The sequence below is a fragment of the Columba livia genome, chromosome 1, assembly GCF_036013475.1.
Source record: "Columba livia isolate bColLiv1 breed racing homer chromosome 1, bColLiv1.pat.W.v2, whole genome shotgun sequence".
NCBI lineage: Eukaryota > Metazoa > Chordata > Aves > Columbiformes > Columbidae > Columba > Columba livia.
Window position 1 is genome coordinate 155502645 of NC_088602.1, and position 19379 is coordinate 155522023.

Consider the following 19379-nt stretch of genomic DNA (forward strand, 5'->3'; position numbering starts at 1 on the left):
AAGTGCTAGTTTAGTGTTTATGGACAGAATAAGTGATGTGAGACTAATGTATAATAAATTGAGAGAATAATGTTAATCTCCCAGTTTGAGGGAAGCAAGGCTACTGTTTTCATCCTAATGCTTCATTCATAACAGAGAAACTGTTCATTAATCTCTTCTGACACTAACTGTAAGAGATACAAAGGATACATAATGCAAAGGGTAGTGGACAAGGGTGGAAAGTTAAGCCACGCAGATCTGTCAAAGAGTTCAAACCCAAGTCTTTCATCTAGACAACTGTCAGACCCCTGTTGCTCAACACAAAATACTATTAATGGGCTGACAGTTGCACTTGCCAAGAAACAGAGCAAGAAGGGATGCTTTAAAAATAATTAAACACTGGATTTTTTTCATTCTGGCCACACTCAGCAGCACGCATGCTTACTTACAGTGGGTTCAATAGCCTTCTACCTGTTCTAAATCATGACTAATGAATTTATTCTCTCTCTGCCATGCTATAAAATTAAAGCAGAATGAAGAGGTTATTGTATATAATTATACATAACCTTTATTTTTCAAGTAGCTACACATGTACCAGGTTAAACAGGTTATTGAACTCCTGTATGACAACTTTAAAAGGCTGTTCTTTTGCTTTTATACATAAACCATAGCAGAAATATAAATGTGCATACATATATGCTATTATGTAGCTTAGATATGTTAGATATTATAGTTCAAGTGCTACTAAGTATTTACATGCAAGAAAATAATCTCTAAAGCTACTATGGGTTTGGAGGCTCAACAGGATTTTACACTGATACTACAGTAAGACTTTATTAATTATGGGATTAAGAAGAACATTTACTGAATCACTAGATCTCTAAAAGTGAAATTATGAAGTATTTTTCTGTGTTGCAGACTATTTCTACATAAACAGAATCTCATAAAGGAACTTGCTAAAACATGTCAAAGTAGAAAAAGACTAAATCCTTCATATATATATATATATAATGCAGATCAACATAACAGCATGTGCAATGCAGAATGCAGGCTGCAGTGAAAAGGGCGCAGTTACCACCAAGGTCTTGGGTACATCTAGAAGTGTCCATTAAAGGTTTTCTTACACCAGACAGGCCATCCATGTTACATTTATTCATCTCTTACATCACACGTGGCGCACCATGGAATTTTGTCATCTTCTCCTACAGTAACAGCTTACTTGTGAGTGGTGAAAGGAGAACAAGGGCTGCATGTCCTTTTCTAAGTACACATTTAGTTGCTATACTACGTCTGTAATACAGAATCATTTAAACTACAGAATATTTTTTCCTTAAAAAGCACAATACCAGTTTGAGCAAAGTTCTAACTTGGAGACATATCCCTACTACCTCTATACTTTACTTTATTTGTCCTAGAAAGTGTTTGTCTCCGTATCTTACTGAAATACTCTAACTTAAAGCAGAAATTGAGTAGCCAAGACAGTGTTTAAAACCAGGAACATGAACGTGAAAGGAAGTTTTAGACTTTCATGGATATATCTTTTTAAATTTTACAAGGAATTTGGAATTCAGTAGCTATGGGTCAAGTATCCCACATAAAAACAATCAAATGTTTACTAGCTCTCTGTTGAAAACAATGTTTAGAGCAGTAGACATGGTATTTAAAAGCATTAGAAAATTTGTTTTGAAGGAAATTAAAGATTATTCTAATGTGAAATCTTTATTTTTTAAGAGTAATCATGTAGTTGAAGCTAACACAAAATGCAGGCTTGTGGATGCAATTTGTCAGAAAACCTGTAGTGATACCATTAGGAAATACACAAGAACACATCAAAAGTAATAGGCTGTGACCAAAACGCAATCTGTTCTCTTGCATGCCGTCCAACCTCAAAAATACAAAACCTGAAGCAGAAACACTAGACTGAAAATCAGGTGATGGAAATTTTCCACTGATGCCTGAAAATATTTGTATGTGGGAACACACGTGTTTTCTGAAGAGGAAGGTGTCCCCTTAAGCAATTTTATTTTGCTCAGTTTCTGCCACAACACTGTGCCTTAGTGAAGGAGATGTGCCTCACGCAATTTCTGTCATCCATTCTCTGCTCTAGCATTTTTAGCCTACTATGCATCTTAAGCACTTGTCTTCCAGGTAGTGCTTCAGAGTAGTGTTTGAACCTACAGTTCATATGAATACCTGGAAGGGCTAAAAGTCGGTTTTTTGAACCTCCATCTGTTCCTAATGTAACAGAGGGACGCTCTGCAGTTCCTTCAAATGGCACTCAGATGGCACAGGATTTTGCCTCCCTTAAGCTGCTTTGAAAGCACCATCATCGGCTGAAAAACAAAATGGGGGATGTGACAGACCTGTGCACTCAGTGGACTGGAGACAGAAGCATAGCCTGTGGTGTTAGGATGCTCCCGTTTTCAAGGCAGAAGGAATGAAATGGTTTTGTTACATAGTGTGGGAACCTCTGCTTGTTACCGTGAGCTACTCACAAAGGACTTGGCCTAGCTTAAACTATGGTGTAGTTCCAGGTCTTGCTCCAACAGAGTTATCCTTTACACACCGTCTGATAGGAGAAGCTCCATAAGTATAAAAGCAATACAAGGTATCACAGGGAGATATAATAACGCACATGTGCCAAAGAATAAATAATCAAGAACCTTCCTTCAAGCCTCAGGCATGTGAATAGGCTGAGCTGCTGGGAGACAAGCTGAGAGTAAAACTTGGAGTATCACCTGCACATGAGGAAACATCCACTTCCTGCCTGAACATCAGGAGAAAGCTGCACAGGAAAATAGGGGCTGGCATGTTCTTGTACAGAGCAGTGTGCTTTTGAAGTTCTTTAGAAAGGAATGAGGAGAGGTTGTGTTTTCAGAGATTTAGCTGTTTAAGTAACAAACAGTTAACACTAAAAGTCACAGAGCACACTTGGTTGTTTGACCTTCCATGATGACCTCCCCAGGCAGTGGTGATAAAACATAAATCTCCTGCTTGGCTGTGGGGTTTGGCAAGGAGATGGCTGCGTATCACATGGAACTTCTTGATTCCCAGCCAGGATTCCTCTGTCGTGCCTCCAGTCCCCAGCTCCTGTGATGACTGTCAGAGTGTAACTGGCCTGGCTGGGACTGTGTCCTGCTATTACTGTCACAGTTTAGCTCCAGGCCCTCCCAGCCAGAAGCTAAAACCACGTACCACTCGCTTACCACTCCCCCACCCATGGTGGATGGAGGGGAGGATCAGAAAATAAAGGCAAAACTTGCGGACTGTGATAAGAGCAGTTTAACAGAACAGTGAAGAAAAATGAGCAAACAGTAATAACAATAATGAAAGAATGAAAAGAGAGGCTGCCACCCTGGTCCACCCCTTTGTAACTGAGCATGACTTGATATGGTATTGAATAACGCCTTTAGTTCTGGGTCCTGGCAGAATGGAAATTAACCTTATCTCAGCTGACCTAGCACATTCCACCCCTTATTCTATACCATTTATGTCATGCTCAGGTCTTACACTTACCAACACATTTCAACTAATTACTGCCATCTTAAATACATATATATATATATATATATACAGACACACATATATGCAGACAGATATTTTCTCCCTTAGTTCATGGCATTCCTTTGAAATATTCATTGAGTCCATGATTTTAGACTCTATCAGGACAGGCAGGAAAAAAGGAGTGTCATGTTGGACTGCCTCATTATTGCATGCTGCATCCGAGACTTGTAGACCATACTCATGGTTTGCAGATCAGAGGCATTGACCTCGAGGAGGTGTCTGGATGCCAGTTATTGGAGAGAGATCTGCTTCCATCGTTGCTGCACTTTGTTCGGTTTTGTTGAAGTTCATTCTTCATTAACCTGAAAGGTACTTGCTGAATAGTGTTAGTATGGTGTATAATATTATGCAGCAATTACCATTATACAATTCACATCATGAGAGTGTTCTCACCCAGAATCAAATCCACCTGAGGTATGCATTGGGGGTGCATGTGCACCCAGGTTCCTGAGCAAAAGCAATCGCGTGGGTGGGTTTGCCTTTACCCAAGGCAGGAGTAACCCAGACTGTTTTCCCCAACACATTCTTCATGTGCACCACAGGGACTTTATCCCCTTCTACAGTGTGTGGAAGCTTCAATTGGGCAGAACCAACTTGATTGGTAGATCACCTGGTGTTAAGTAACGAGGTGGCCTTTGCTAAATTTGAATCCCAGTTACTCAAAGTTCCACCACTCATTGTTCTTAATGTAGTCTTTAACAGCATGTTGTACTGTTTGATTTTCCCAGAGGCTGGTGCATGACAGGGGATGTGATGTACCAAATCAATGCCATGCTCTTTGGCCCAAGTGTCTATGAAGTTGTTCTGGAAATGAATTCTGTTGTCTGACTCAGTTCTTTCCAGGGTGCCACATTACCATAGGACTTGCTTTTCAAGGCCCAGGATAGTGTTCTGGGCAGTGGCATGGGATGTGGCATATGTTTCCAGCCATCCGATGGTTGCCTCCACCATGATAAGCACATAGTGCTTGCTGGATTCATGGGAGTGCAATACAGTCGATCTGCCAGTCCTCCCCATATTTATACTTCAGCTATTGCCACCCCATACCACACAGGCTTTAACCACTTGGCTTGCTTGATTGTAGCTCATGTTTTACAGTTGTGAATAATCTGTGCAGTAGTGTCCATGGTCAAGTCCACCTCTCGATCATGAGACCATCTATATGTTGCATCCCTTCCTTGATGACCTGAGGCATCATGGAGCCATGGAAACCCCACATTAAGCTTCCAGATCTTTTTTGTGAGCTTGTGAAATCTCTTCTTTCAAAGTGGGCAAATGCACTTGCCATGTGTGTGGCAACTTCCTGCTTTCCTTTGCTCTTTGGCTGCCACCTCTGGTGAGCAAGGTGCTAAAATGAGACCTACTAACATCTGGTAGTGACTGAGAGTGCTTTGGCCAAACTAAGGTCTTAAGAAATTTGGTAGTGGATAAAGACGCTATAGATATTTTAACCTCTATTCTGAAGAGAATGGGTTTAAAGCCTCTGCGAGCTCTGTGTATTCAGAGTTGCTGGTGTGCCTGGAGATAACTGAAGAATGACTCATGGGAAGGAAGAAGGACTGAAGTCAGTGTGTCATGGTGGAGAGGTTTGGGCAAGAGCTGGTAGAGATGGAGCCTTCCTGCATGGAGGAGAGGTGGAGGACCATAGGAGATGGTCTGATGAAGTGTGACATTGCTTCTGTGTGTAGGGGCAGCGACCATGGTGAGCAGTGATTCCTGAAGTCCCTTGTCAGTAGCCTGGTGGTCTTTCAGCTGCTTTCAGCGTTGCCTTGTGGTCATCCTCCATGTCTCCTTCCATTAGACATTAAAATCTCTTTTTCATTCCTAGGCAAAGCCAGTTGCCAGACTCTCCACCAGACTCTGGATCAGAACGGTGTTCACCGCCACAGCTTCAGAGTAGGTCACATGAATTTATCCTCTTCCAGCCTCATAGAAAGGCCTCCAGCTCCCCTTGTTTCTCCTTATTTTCTTGTCTGTTTACTTCTTACAGCCCCATGGTATGACCCTGCATGGCCCAGTGGGCTGCAGACTCAGCTCCCATGCTCATCTGCTGTGGCACCAAGCAAGCTTCCCTGCAGGTTGATGGAGACGTACTCTGACCCCAGTGCCAGTGGTCATCCTTGCACCATCCCCCAAGGCTGCTCTCTGAAGACAGAAAATTCTGTGACTGCTTGGAATAATTCTACATCCTCCAACGTTTTGGGTTTTAATTATTCATATTTTCAACCAAATGCATCTCAGATTTCTGGGTAAATTATAAAGCTTTTATAAAAAGGATGAGACAGATACAAAAAAAGAAAAAAGTAGAGCTGGTTGAAGTCATGGCTTAAGACTGGTGTAAAATCTCCCGTGGGTGTAGGGTTTTCCACAGGATGGCAGTGTTTAGACATTTTTGAGACACTTTTCGTTGAGGGTTCTTAAAACAGTTGAAGTTCAGAGTGGAAGTAGGAATGGATTTCAATTTTTAAAAATGTTAGAAGTCTAAGGAGGGATCAACAGGTGCTTCATACCTGGATTATAAAAAATATTCAGGCACTTTGCAATACCTATTGCAGAGATTTGTCCATAAGGATCTTGTAAGTGTTCTGACAAGTGGCATGAGAGAAAAAAAAACAAAACCAATCAAAACTGTCACATCTATGTAGAGCAAGTTAAATTGTTTCCATCTACCATCTGCCATATTCACACATCAGCATGTTGTGGATGCTTAATTATTTAAAATACACTGGCTAGTGCAAACATCCAACCACGATACCTAGTAAGAATGAATTGACTGATGTGTGCCAGAGGGTGACTTCCCTGGTTATGGGAAAGAAATGTGAATTCATCATTGTTAGTCCTGGGCTTGCAGATGCTCTGTCTCCTATTCTGTACAGAGCTCAATTACGTGGTAAATGTGATGAGGGGGAAGGAAGCTGGGCCTGGATTTCTCAGTAAAGCTGTTTATTTTCTTTATTAGTTTGTTTTCCAGTAGAAGGTTCTAGTTAGTCAAAATCATATTATTTTTGAGGAAATACTTTAGTTATTGGAAATTAAGATACAAAATACTTCTTAAATAAGTGTAGAACTTTTGAACAAACCCAGAAAAAGAATAACAATATGGCGGGTGGGCTTTTCTTCTGCTCACGGAGAAACCTTATTTTGAGTACCTACTGGGCCTGACAGCCTGGAGTTTGGCTTGTATTTTCCCCCATCCAGAAGAAATTACCATCTGTCAGGATATTCCAGCTCACATTTTATAATATCAAAACTCTGGAATAAGGTTTTTCCCTTGCATCTCAGTTTCTGGGAAAGGGGAGAACTGTTACCCATCAGTTGCCCCTTGAGATCTCCTCATTAATGCTTTAGTTTACCTGATACTAGTGGGCTTTGTATAAGAGGGAAAGTGAGTTCACACTTGGTGGAGTACAATTATTTAAAAGAAAGCTGTGATTTTAATGCAAATGTCAGGAGGTGACAAAACCATGCCACGGATTCACTATGTAAATTTTTAAAAAGAGATCGGCTTCTTTATTCGTATGAAATAAAAATGTAAAACAATTTATATTTTGGAAGGAAAAATTGCATAATTCAGTTTTAAAAAGTCAACAGCAATCTCCACCCCCTGGGAAATCAGAATTTAGATGACAATATAGTTAGAATGAGATACCTGGGTATTCTCTTGTTATGATTCTGTGATATCTGTATTTCTACTTATAAATGAGTAATGCCACATGTATTTTCTAAAAAGTATTTCTGCAGCACCAGGAAAAAAAAGGAAGCTCTCACAATTATTGGGAGATGCCACTGATTCTCCAGTCCGATCTCAGGACTCCAGACAAGGTAAGCAACTGTGTGGAGATGAAATTTAATGTTTCATGCTGTAGACGAGTAAATATTTTAAGAGCACAGCTTCTCCTGGCTCTGAAAAGGTAGCAGTATTAACAGTCTGTACTCCACTGCCAGGTTTGGAGGAATTTACCTTTTCAGTGTTTTTGAAAGCCAGGACCTATTTATATTTGATGAAGAGAGAAGAAGTGTTAGAGTTTCATGTTTCTTGCGGACTCCAGGCAAAATATTCTGCCTTTCTCCATGAGTGAGCCTGCAGTGCACAGATGATACCGCACTCTGCTGACTTTGCTTAGCGCTAAATTGACTGGGCAAAGAAACCATCTTGGGTCAGCTGAACAGGGGATTAACGTGGTGGATGAGCAAACAGATTGCAGTTTCTCTTTATTGTCTCAACTTCATGTTGTTTTTTTTCTCTTAAGTGTGTCCATGTGCAAGCTTGGTAAAAGCTGTGTGTTCCTCCCCACCCCTTCCCCAAATTAATTTGGTTCATTTTTCTATCGAGATAAAAAATGCTAAGCTTATACGAATTGATACAAAAAGGCTTATCAGGCGTCTACAGAAATGGATCAGCTTCTGTGAAGCATGAGGGTCTTTGTGAATGAACAATTTGTAATGAACAAATTTGAAGAATTTCACCCTTGTCTGTTAGTGGAAAATCTGAGAGTAGCTTGTTATGTCTTCAGAGTAAGTTATTTTATGCATTAAATCAATCTTTTGGGACACTTTTAATGATTAGCAACTGGGTTTTGTAGGCTATTTATCCTTTCGTATCTTTTATTTGATCAGTGTTGCTTGCTTGTGACTAGTCCTCTAATTCTACCACTGCTGGAAAGAGAAGATGAGCAGACATTTATATATCTAAAATTGCTATTGTTCTTTTTAATATGTAAAAACACAGCTTTGAAATATGCTTTCCTTGGGAGTCATTGTTATTAAAATCTCACTGGCACACGTGCTATTGAAAATTGAAAAAGGAACACAGCTATTGGTAAAAGTGGCATGGGGATCATTTAGAAAAGAGGTGTGAAATTCTTTACTGTGTCAATTTTATTTATTTATGAATATTTTCACTCTGCTGTGTGTCAGAAGTGGGGTATTATAAATGAAGCTTGGATCTGAAGTGATTCTGTTGCCTCTGTCTTACGGTGCTGCCACTGGCTGTGGACACAGCTTATACTCTCAATGACATATTTTCTGCCGTCCTTACTGCACTCTCTTATCTGTCTCTCTTATCGTATTCTCCTCCATTTTCATAAAATGTTTAATATTTCAGAGAATTATGGCTGACCCGGTCTATCTCAGAGTGCTGTAATGTACAGTTAGAAAGCATTAACCCATCAACTAGAAGCAGTGGTGGATGTGCTTTCTATTGGAAAACTGTGCCTCCTGCTCTGGAATTAAGTACCTGTTGCACTGAGTTAGAGTATATTCAGTTTAAACCTGTAGTAGAGAGAATGGGAAACGTATGTAATTATTTTGCTTAGTTGCTTCTTGCAGTGTTGCGGATTTACTGTAAAATGCTTTGCTTTCCATTCTTCTTATTTTTCCCAAAAGGAAACTATCCATCCTTTTGGAGAAAATAAAAATATGAAGTGCTTCTTGTGTAATATTTTGAAATCAGGAAAGCGGAAAGGTTTGTTTTCTAGAGCAAAGGAATATAACACTATCTTTTGGAATAACTGTAAAGGACAATCAGGTTTAAATATATATGCAATATATTCGTGCTTTATCTGTATGTATATATGTAAATATATTTATAAATACGCTTATGCAAGATTTTTGGCTATTCGCAGAAGTAATAAGTGAATTGTTACTATCTCTCTACAGCAACCGCTAAGGACTGTGCTGCTGAAGTGCAAGAATATGACAGTGATGGACAGAATGCAGCTTTGGAAAAATGCTGTCAAGCTCTAACATGGCAACCTTATCAAACTTCTCAGTGGAACAGCTTATTTAACTCTAATTATGAAAAACTGTAAGCACTGACGTTTGCACTTGGAAAAGTGGTTTCTTGGGGTGTTTTTGCTGCTAATATACTTTTGTAGGAATAAATTATACATTGGGCATCCCTTGTTCTTACTGAAAATGAGGATGGAGAAGGAGAGGTATAGCAGGCAGAGGCATCAGATAAGCAGAACTTTAAACACTGCTTGAAATTCATGCCAAGTTTTCTGATTTCCTTTCAGGGATTTAGGGGCAAAAGAAAAAATGAGTTTAACTTAAAATACCTGTTATTTTTTGCCAAGAGCATTTGGGCAAGTAATTGCTGAGTATATGGCACCTTTCCCTCTAATAGCCTGAACATTAAAGAAAAATGGAAATAGAAGATACCTTCTAGACTCATATAACCTAAGTCTTAATAACTGTAGACATATATGTATGACGTGCAGCTGTTTAGTCAAAGATTTAGAATTTTCCTGCATAAATGAGAACTATAAATAATTTTTTTGCCCACATGATCTGGGAAAGGCCATACCTTTACATCCCTGGTTTTCTCCATTCTAGTATTTAGTGAATAAGCCCTTTTAAAGATGCATCTTCTACAGTACCTGATCAGTTTGCCAGGATTGGTGCAAACAATTTGTCACTGTCTCCACAAGACTTAAATAGCATAGTAAACTTTAATATTCCTCTAGCCCAACCTGCTAAGAGCATTCCTGGGAGTTTGGAGTGTAGCAGTGTCATTGTTGGACACTGATGTTCCCTGGTTGTGCACAGTGACAGGGGCAATATGCATCTTACTACGTCCCACACAGCCTTTCTCCTAAGGTATGGACATGGCAAGAGAGCGGACAGCTTAGTGTCCATACCCAACTATTCCTTGGGAGCTGGATGGGCCAAGAAACCACCAGCTGTGTTTGTGATGTGAATTGTCAGTCCAAATAGAAGTGGCTTCTGACTCCTGTTCAGTCAACAACTACATGAGAGCTGTGAGCTGACAGCGAGAGATTGCGCTCCTGCTGCTACCCAATTACTTGTTGGTTCCCATACATTTAAAATTCAAGTTCCAGACTCATGTTTCTTGGTGGCTTGTGTCAACAAAGACAATGTTATGCTGAGCATTAAAGTATCCAAATATAAGCATCCAAATACCGTGTACCATTACCATTACTGTGGAAGGGGATTGAGATATTATCTGCAGAGGAAGTCAGTGTTAGTTGTAAGTGAGGCCAATGGCAGTGCCTTTGTTCCAAGATGCCCTTTAATTATGGCAGAGTACACAGATTTTCTGAGCAGGGATCCTGTATTCTGTTAGACTCAAAAGAGTCATGAACTTACCAGTGCTCAGTGGGGATGGATTGGTCCTGTACCTTGAAACTGCTGTGCCCACTTTAAGGGTATTTCTCAGGTTAATTATGATTTTCCATTTTATTAATCCATTATTTTAACCTTTTGATTATTTCATTTTCACAATAAAATGCTGTTAGGTGAGGTAGATTCATTAGAAAATGTTGCTCTACCATTAATTGTGCCCTGCATTGTGTCTGCTTGGTACTTTCTTAGTCCCTTGCTCCATTACTATAGTGATTGATGGGACTCTATTCCAAATGTTGTCCGAAGACTCAAATTTTGAACAGAAAGAGGAATTGTAAGTGTATTTCTAGTAGGGATGCTTGTGTGACAGGGATATCCTTTGCTACCTAAATGTTCTTCCAAGATTTACTGTACTGTTTGGTAAAGACTGACCATTCTTTGTGCAAGCAAATGAAAATATGTATTTGCTTTTAATTACTGTAAACAGCATACTCAGAAAATTATAAACATGCAATTCCTCTTTGGGAGTCATTGTTCCAAACAATTCAACTTGGAGAAATCGGAATTTGTACTTTTGCTTCCCAATCTGCTTGCCAGCCTGTTAGCAAATACTCTGAAATTGCTTTAAGAATGTCAGCTAAGGAACTTGCTTCACAGCTAAATCTGAAAAATGACTCCTCTCCCTACTATGAAATACATACATTTCCTACATAAATAAAAATAATTGACAGTTGTAGGACGAAACTGAAAAAGTTTTCTTCTTTAATAATGATGGTTTGAGGATATGGCAGACACTTCATTATCATTTTAAATATGGATTAACCTATGACTGAGTAGTTTTGGAGTAGTTGCGAAGTAGTTTTCTCTTCATTCCCTGTGTCAGATAATCAATGATTGTTTGAAAGGGGCCTTTCGTTCATAATTTCTAAAAAGATAGCAAAGTGTATATGTTTCTTGTAAAGTCTGTACATTTTGATTTTTCCAACTAATAATGTGCAAATGAATGGATGAGTTCTGAAGAACCATCTTCAGTAGTTGTGTTAAGGAGGTTCTCAGTAGCATCAGAAGAGATCAACATCATCAAACTTTCATTAGTAAGAAAAGCCAATGTCCATATAAGAGAATCTTGCCATGCAGTCCTTTTATTTCAGAATTATCCATTACTTAAATCAGAGGACTTGAAACATTGTTGGGATGGACAGTTCATTGGGTGTTTTAGAAAAACCTTTTGATACCTTTCCTTGTTTGCTGTGAATCATAAGGACAGAATACCCATTTTGTCTGGGTGACAAATTAGCCCTTTGAATAAGCAGAGTGGGGTTTCCTTAGTTGGGGAAGGATAGACAACCTTATATTATAAATGAGAAATTCTTAGTCATCTGGCTAGAGCGTCAGTATCAACAGCTTTTCTTTGAGTTTGAGTAAAGCCTTAGTTGAATCCCATCAGCTTCTGCAGAGGCACTTGGTGTGGGAATTGGGGACCGAACTAGGGAGTCTGGCTGGCTCATTAGCACGTTGTTGTCTGCAGCGCTCGTTCAGCTCTGTTGTTCATAGCGATGTTAAAACGAATGCTTGGATACACTAAAAGGTTTGGTTGTGATTTTGGGTGCATGGAATTCTTGTGTACAGACTTGTAGGCGAGGACTCTGTGAGCTTCCCCACCTCTGGTTTTCAAACTCTTAATGTGTCAGTCTAGAATTAGAGTACGCTTTATATGCATTTTCATTTTTACACTTCTAAGAGGCTAAGAAGAAAATACCAGTAGAACTAGTGATTGTAAAAATGTATTTCAGCTCCCATTTTGACAGTAAAAATCAGATCAATTTCCAGACCACATAAAAAATAGGAATTGAAGATGTCATTCGAATATCCCTGTAGTTAAAGTTGCTATTCTTCCTTCTTGTTTTTGTAGACCCACTATAGGATGTCACATTGTCACAGATAAAGGATTTAATTTTTCAACAACAGATGATGCCTTTGTGTGCCAGAAGAAGAATCATTTCCAAATTACAGTCCATATTAGAGTCACTGGACATCCAAAATATGTAAACACTCAGCTGGGGGGAAAACTAATAGAAAAGTTTTACTTGAAAGCTTTTGGAATAAAGGCAAGTATTTATCTTCTTTGTACTTATTGCTTTTAATAAGTTAGTATGTAATTTTCTATAGAAGAGGGTAAATAATTGAAATGAACTATTTTCTTAGTAACTATTGATCAAGAACTGACAAAAGAGAACTCTTTGAAGTTCCTAGTAACTTCTGTGGGGAACTCTTGCAAAAAGTCCCCCATGTTTTATGGATGCTTGTGCTGATATATGCTGAAAGATGTCATGTTTGCCTGTTTGCCATAGTTTCACTGACTTCCATTGGCTGACTTCTCTTTGGCTAAAATTTTGTTCCCTCTGGGCAGTGCAGGGGTGTCGGCTGGTGTGTGGGTGGCTAGTTTAGCCATTGGACAAAAAGATCCACAAAATAGAGGAAAATCAACACAATTTCTCTGTTTCTTCTTGCTGGGCTTTCCATTTTCATTTTAAGAACCAAATTATTCCCAGCCAATGCGGGTCTACAAACTCACATATAGAGAAATAGGAAACTTTAATCTTTCTGAAAGATTTTACCAGGCTTTTTACTTGCTACCAAAATTCAGTGATGTAGTTCTTTTACGAGGCAGTTACTACCAGTTTTGCTTAATGCGTTCTAATACAGAAGAAATTAATGAATATTACTGTCATCTGTTTCCATCTGAAGCAAAGTGCTGCTTGGTATCATTCAAGAAAGTTATAGGACTTTACATTACAATAACATGTAACTACCTTGCTTAGGTTAAAATCTCGTGTTAAATATCTGTGTTTATGCTTTGGGATAGAGTGAGCCAATAGCAGTCTAGATTCAGAAAGCAATTTTTCTTTTGTAAATTAATGCATTACTCTTTTTTTTTCATTCAAACTACGTCCACAAGGGCTTCAGACCAGCTAGAACACAACAGTCTCAGGTGTCAGTTGATCAGGAGTCACTTCTGATATTACTTTCTCTACAGTTCCATGAGAAATGAGAGAGATTTCACTGTTAAAGGAACAACTTGCCTATTCATGTCTATTGCAAATTTTACCTCTTTGAAAACCTAATATTCTTGTTATTTTTGAAAACTCTTTTTTCTTTGTAGGTGGAAACTCCAAATCAAACGATTGCTATTGAACAGTCTCAGTCAGATCGAAGCAAAAAAACTTTCCATCCTGTTAAGTAAGTATTTTGAGAAGTTTATTCCATTTTCTTTCAATACTTGATTGGTTGGAAATGTGAAGTAGTTGTTTTCTTGGAAACTTAGAGTAGGTCTAAGCCAGTCTTCTAATCTTTATCCAAATTTGATTCTGGGTGTGCACACAGAATTATAATAGTAATTATATACATAGTGTTCCTTCATTAAGGAAAAAATTTGTCAGCTTTACAAATGTGTGAGTTATGCCTATCCAAAATATTTAGATTTAGCTAGCAAGACTGTTGTATGGTGTGTAGAACTGTATGGCAGATGCATTTCTCATCTTCAGAAATGTCAATAATGTTCCTTTTCTACATGGCCATGAGACATATTTACAGTGCTTTTAAGGGAGAGAAACGTCCGTGCAGCTTCTCCCTGGAACTCTCTGCAGCTTAACTCCCTGGCAGCATCTATGTTTGTTCTTCTGGCATAAATGTCTTCTGTTGGAGCTGCCGTGTTCTCTATAAATAATTAAATAAGGCTTAAACCAAACAAAAGATAGACAGTGTTAAGTTCAATTTTCACTAAATTATGCCTATCATGGCACTTTTCTTCCTTTTGTGTACTGAAGAATAAATTCTGAGTTTGAATTGTTTTGTGGGTGACAATGGTGTAGTTTTCATTTATACCAGAGGAAAATGCAGTTGGTGGACTGTTATTTTCTCCATGCAAGCTCTTTATTCATATTATTTATCACTAACAGGAGCAGTGCCACTATGTATTTGAGATCTAGGTGTATATTTTGTACTTCCAGACATATGAGCTATGTGCACGTCAAAAATAGGACAAGTAGTGAAATTTATTTATTCTAATGTGGAAATTCAGATCCAATAATTAGCAATGTTACCCTTGGCAAGCAACATATACCCATCATATGGAACACATACAGTTTTATTATGTTTAAGAATGTATACAAACAGGACTCCTATGACTAACAACAGTTTCCCACAACTGATGCTGTATCCTCTTTGTTTATCTCCTTGATGTAGTTACTGCGGTTTTTGTACATTTTTATAAACCAGGGTTACTGCATTTTTACTGGGGTTCTGCTGTTTTTCCATTCGTCAGTTTTTCTCAGAACTGTTTTAACGAGTTTGAGGAAATCTGTCTTGAGCCAGGTAGATCTCCAAATGCTTGTTTCCCTGATCTTGTTCCCTTTTCTGTTTTAGAGTTGACCTGCCAGGGGACCAGATAACTAAAGTAACACTGGGAAGGTTGCATTTCAGTGAAACAACAGCAAACAATATGAGAAAAAAGGGGAAACCTAATCCTGACCAGAGGTATTGTGGTACCTAGTTGGCCTATGTGTGTGAACTGGAAAAGAGAAGGTCTGCTTTACAATGGAGCCGATGTTTGTGAAAAATCTCAGCATTGTCAAATTCTGTGATTTTTTAAATTTCAAATTCTGTGATACTTGATATTTTCTTAAAGACCTCTCTTTTAGAGTCACAGAATGATGTAAGAATAAACAAAAATATCATCCTGGTTAGAGACTGTTTCTGGAAATCATAGCCAGTATGTTGGCTGATGAAACCAGGAAACTAAAAAGCCAAATAATTATAGTTTCTTCTGGAGAAGGGATGGTCTTCATCTCTCAGTCTTCATTACTTAAATTTGTCAAAATTACTTCATTCATTTTCAGGGATGATGCTGACCGAAAGAGCATATTGTTTGAGAGTGACGAAATCTTTTGTCTTTCACATTGTAACATAAATGTATTTTTAAAATGTTCTGGGTATATTTTTATGTACCAGTAGTTGCATTTAAAAAAAAAAATATATTTTTTTTCTTCTGTGAGAAGACATTATTTCAGTTATTGTCTTGTTAAATCGATTTCAAATTAGATACTTCATGCTGGTAGTTGGACTGTATGCTGTCTCTCAGGACCAATTCTACCTACTGACTGCGAATGTCTCTGAAAAGATCATTGTGAGGGTAGGTAAAAATTTATATTTCTTTCATGTGAAATATATTTACTGTTTTGATATTCATGGGAGACTATGTGAAAGTGATGCTTGAGCATAAAAATTACCATTGAATCAAAAAGCTTGAGGAAAAACAAATATAGTTGCGTATTGTATGAGTATGTTGTTGTCCTTTAATTATCAGGACTATCAAAAGCCTTTAGTTCCAGCATAATTTTTTGCAGGCTATTGTTGGAGTCCTTTTTGGTGGCACATCATCTGCATAGGCTTATGATTACAGCCTGGCTTAGCATTAGGGTTTGGAGAGAGCAAAAGCGCAAATCCCCAGTGTGTGTGGACTACCAAAGGAAGGTGAGGGCTTTCAGGTGGTTTCAGTCCTGGCTTCTTTTTTGTCTGGAACATAACTTTGTGTCCTCATGTGCCATAAACCCTGTTCCTGCAGTTAAGGTTTTGCAGGGCAATATGGCTGAGAGCTCCTTTCTGGGTGGAGCTGTGAAAGGGCTTTGAAAGCGATATTTGGAGTTCAGTACTCTTCCGCCCTGCTGAGAAGTTTTATCACCCTGGCTGTTGTGGCTTGTTCTGTTTCAGGACATTGATGCATTGTGTTTGTATCATCCCTGCGTATTTTAGTTATTTTCTTCTTTTATCCATTAATTTTCACAATACTGCTTTTGTCTGGATTTCTGTTTCTGCATGTAGCAGTGTTACAAATATAATCTCTTTACTAATTTTGGAAAGCTGTTGAATTTTCACATTTGACTCATCCTTTGATTATTGTTAACTTATATGAGATACATTTTATGGGAGATTTAGAAATCTACATTTTTCTACCATTTTACTTTTAGATTTTTTTAAATTTCAATGAAGAGATCTCCTCTGATGTGTGAGGCAATTTTTTTAATAGGAATCGAGGGAATGAGATTTTGCAAACCTGACCACTATTCCAGACAATGAAAATAGAAGGCAGAAAAGCAGAAGGATGAAGAGTCTGTGGTTTGAAGTAGTGAAAATATCAACAGGAAAGCTGGAAAGAAATAAAAGTGATTTTCCAGATATCTGACAGGGCTTTAGTGTCAGGGTACAGCAGTGGCAAAGTTGTGTAAATGCACCGTGAGAGAAAGCAACTCATGTTCTGTCCCTTTATTCACCTGCATATCACATAACAAAACTGCCAGCTGAGTAGTGGTTGTCAGGCATATCAGATCATTCTCTAATTGTGACAGTGACAAATACACAGCACCTTGCCTTGCAGGTGACCAGGCCTTGTAAAAGCCTGGTTTCTTTAAAAGTTTGGGGTTTTCTTGTTTTGTTTTGTTTTTTAACCCAAACAAGCCAAGATTAATTATTGAAATGAAATGCCTTTTCTAATTCTACACACTCTCTAGTTTTATTTGTGTTCTTTGAAAGACCCTGTTTCCTTGGCATGAAATTGATAATATGGGTTAATTCAAAACATTACAGAGGAATTTATGAACCACATACGTTTAATCTCTGCCTTGTTTGCTCTTTTCTGATTTCCAGCCTCAGCTAAAATTTGCTGCTACATAAAGAATGGTTATGTGGCATAATGTCAAAGTTAAAATTTGAAAAGCTTTGGACATTGAAAATTTAGCTTAAAGTGATAGTGAAGTAGAATTCAAGGGAAAAGGCAATGAGGCCAATGCGGTGTGAGCAGCAATACTTAGAAGTGACTCTGCTCTGTTGTCTTTTCTGTTGGTGCATCAGGAAAGCTCTTGAATACAATTTAAGTGTCAAAGATTCATAATTTCATTTTGGATTAAGCAATAGTGCACCCATGCTATACTATATCTTTAATGTTTTTTTTCTTCTAGGCATCTAACCCAGGGCAGTTTGAGAATGACAGTGATGTACTGTGGCAGCGAGGACATGTTCCAGAGACGACAGTCTATCATGGTCGAGTAGGAATTAACACAGATGCACCAGATGAAGCACTGGTTGTCTGTGGAAATGCAAAAGTTATGGGCAGAGTCATGCATCCATCTGACAGCCGAGCAAAACAGAATATCCGGGAGGTGAGGGCTGTGGAGTATTTAGGGCATTTATGTTTGCACCACAGCACACGTGTGGATTATTGTTCTGACAAGTGAAGCAGCTTCTTTACCCTCAGTGTGCTGAAATGTGGCCTAAAGAAATGGGGTGTACTGCTGTGCTCCATAGAGCCATCACCTACAGACACCGGAAGAAGCTGAGTGTAGAAACTGGGGATATCTGTGTAAATGGGAGATAACAGACTGAAGGGTAGCTGGCAATACAAATACAAATAGCACTCTGCTAAGGGGGAATGGAAAGATCATCCCTATTTATCGTTGTGAAGACTGGCCACATGGCCATGTCAGGCTTGTTGCTATCTCAGTGTAGTCCTAGATGCCGTGACATTCTAACTGTTTCAACATGTGAATCTTGATATTTGTCCAACTAGGTCGATACGAATGAGCAGTTGAGGAGAATAACGCAAATGAGGCTGGTGGAGTATGACTACAAGCCTGAATTTGCATCTGTTATGGGAATAAAAAACACCCATGAAACAGGTATTCGGTCAGCTCTGTCCCTATTTTTCATTTACTTCCACTGTTGCTCACTGTGCCATAGTGCCTTTTAACAGCACGCTATTTCATCTTCATTTCTTAGGGTACTACAATTCCACACATTGCTGTGTTTCTTTTGTGATATAAAAATGCCAAAATTAAGTATTTCTGGTAAATTTCCAACTTCTGTTTCGTTTTTTAAAGATGGGTAATTTTTTCTAGAGGTTTAATGAACATGAACTTTGTCAGCACAAACAGTTTTGTTCTTATTGCGGAATAGGGAATTCTAATTCTAGGGAAATAGGAATTCTAAAGGTTTCTGTTTGTTTTCTGTGGAATGGGGGGGGAAGGAAAAAAAAGGTGAAATTCTGTATTTTCCTACCACAGAGAAATTCTAGGTCATGTTTGACCAAACCTTTAGCTTTTAGGATGGGCAGTTCAAAGCACACAACCATGGTCAATGATATGCCACTGTGTTTCCTGACTTCAGTTTTTGTTATCTTGTGAACAGGAATAATAGCCCAGGAAGTCAAGGATCTTTTGCCTCAAGCTGTTACAGAAGTTGGAGATGTTGTTTGTGATGATGGACAAAAAATAGAAAACTTCCTCATGGTTGACAAGGTACGGTCTTGAGAGAGAAAGTGGAGGTGTGTGTTTAGACTGCCCCTTTTGTATATGGAGCTATAAACACACACTATGCTTTATACAAAGGTGTCAGCCTGCATGTGTTTACAAAAATAGCGTTTGGCAAATAACTGAGAAACACTGAACAACCAGGTATTAGTAAATAGCAGAATCTTTTGATGACAAATGGATTTACATTAGAATATTGTTAGAATAATAAATAAACATACAATAAAAACAGAAAAAAATCCTAACTTTGCTGAATTAAGGTGGATAATAATTTCATAGGATTAGTCCAACACATGTGAGTCCAAAACATTCTTTTGTGTTTAAGTGTTGAAGTTAATTAAGTATTCCAGATATCAATTAAGCAACTATGGCACAAATAGTTAAATAAAA

At 38.4% G+C, this 19379-nt stretch overlaps 1 protein-coding gene across 1 annotated transcript in view; it reads left to right on the forward strand.

Annotated features, from left to right (window-relative positions):
- Positions 1-19379, forward strand: part of MYRFL (myelin regulatory factor like) — a gene marked incomplete at its 5' end in the record, with an annotated part of 38746 nt that overhangs the window by 434 nt on the left and 18933 nt on the right. Inside the window, 11 exons of the mRNA XM_013367229.3 lie at positions 5372-5439; positions 5534-5792; positions 7274-7365; positions 9202-9349; positions 12542-12737; positions 13793-13869; positions 15055-15165; positions 15730-15820; positions 17643-17843; positions 18251-18359; positions 18868-18977. Coding sequence (XP_013222683.2) covers positions 5372-5439; positions 5534-5792; positions 7274-7365; positions 9202-9349; positions 12542-12737; positions 13793-13869; positions 15055-15165; positions 15730-15820; positions 17643-17843; positions 18251-18359; positions 18868-18977 — 1462 coding nt within the window. The remainder of the gene's footprint in view (positions 1-5371; positions 5440-5533; positions 5793-7273; positions 7366-9201; positions 9350-12541; positions 12738-13792; positions 13870-15054; positions 15166-15729; positions 15821-17642; positions 17844-18250; positions 18360-18867; positions 18978-19379) is intronic.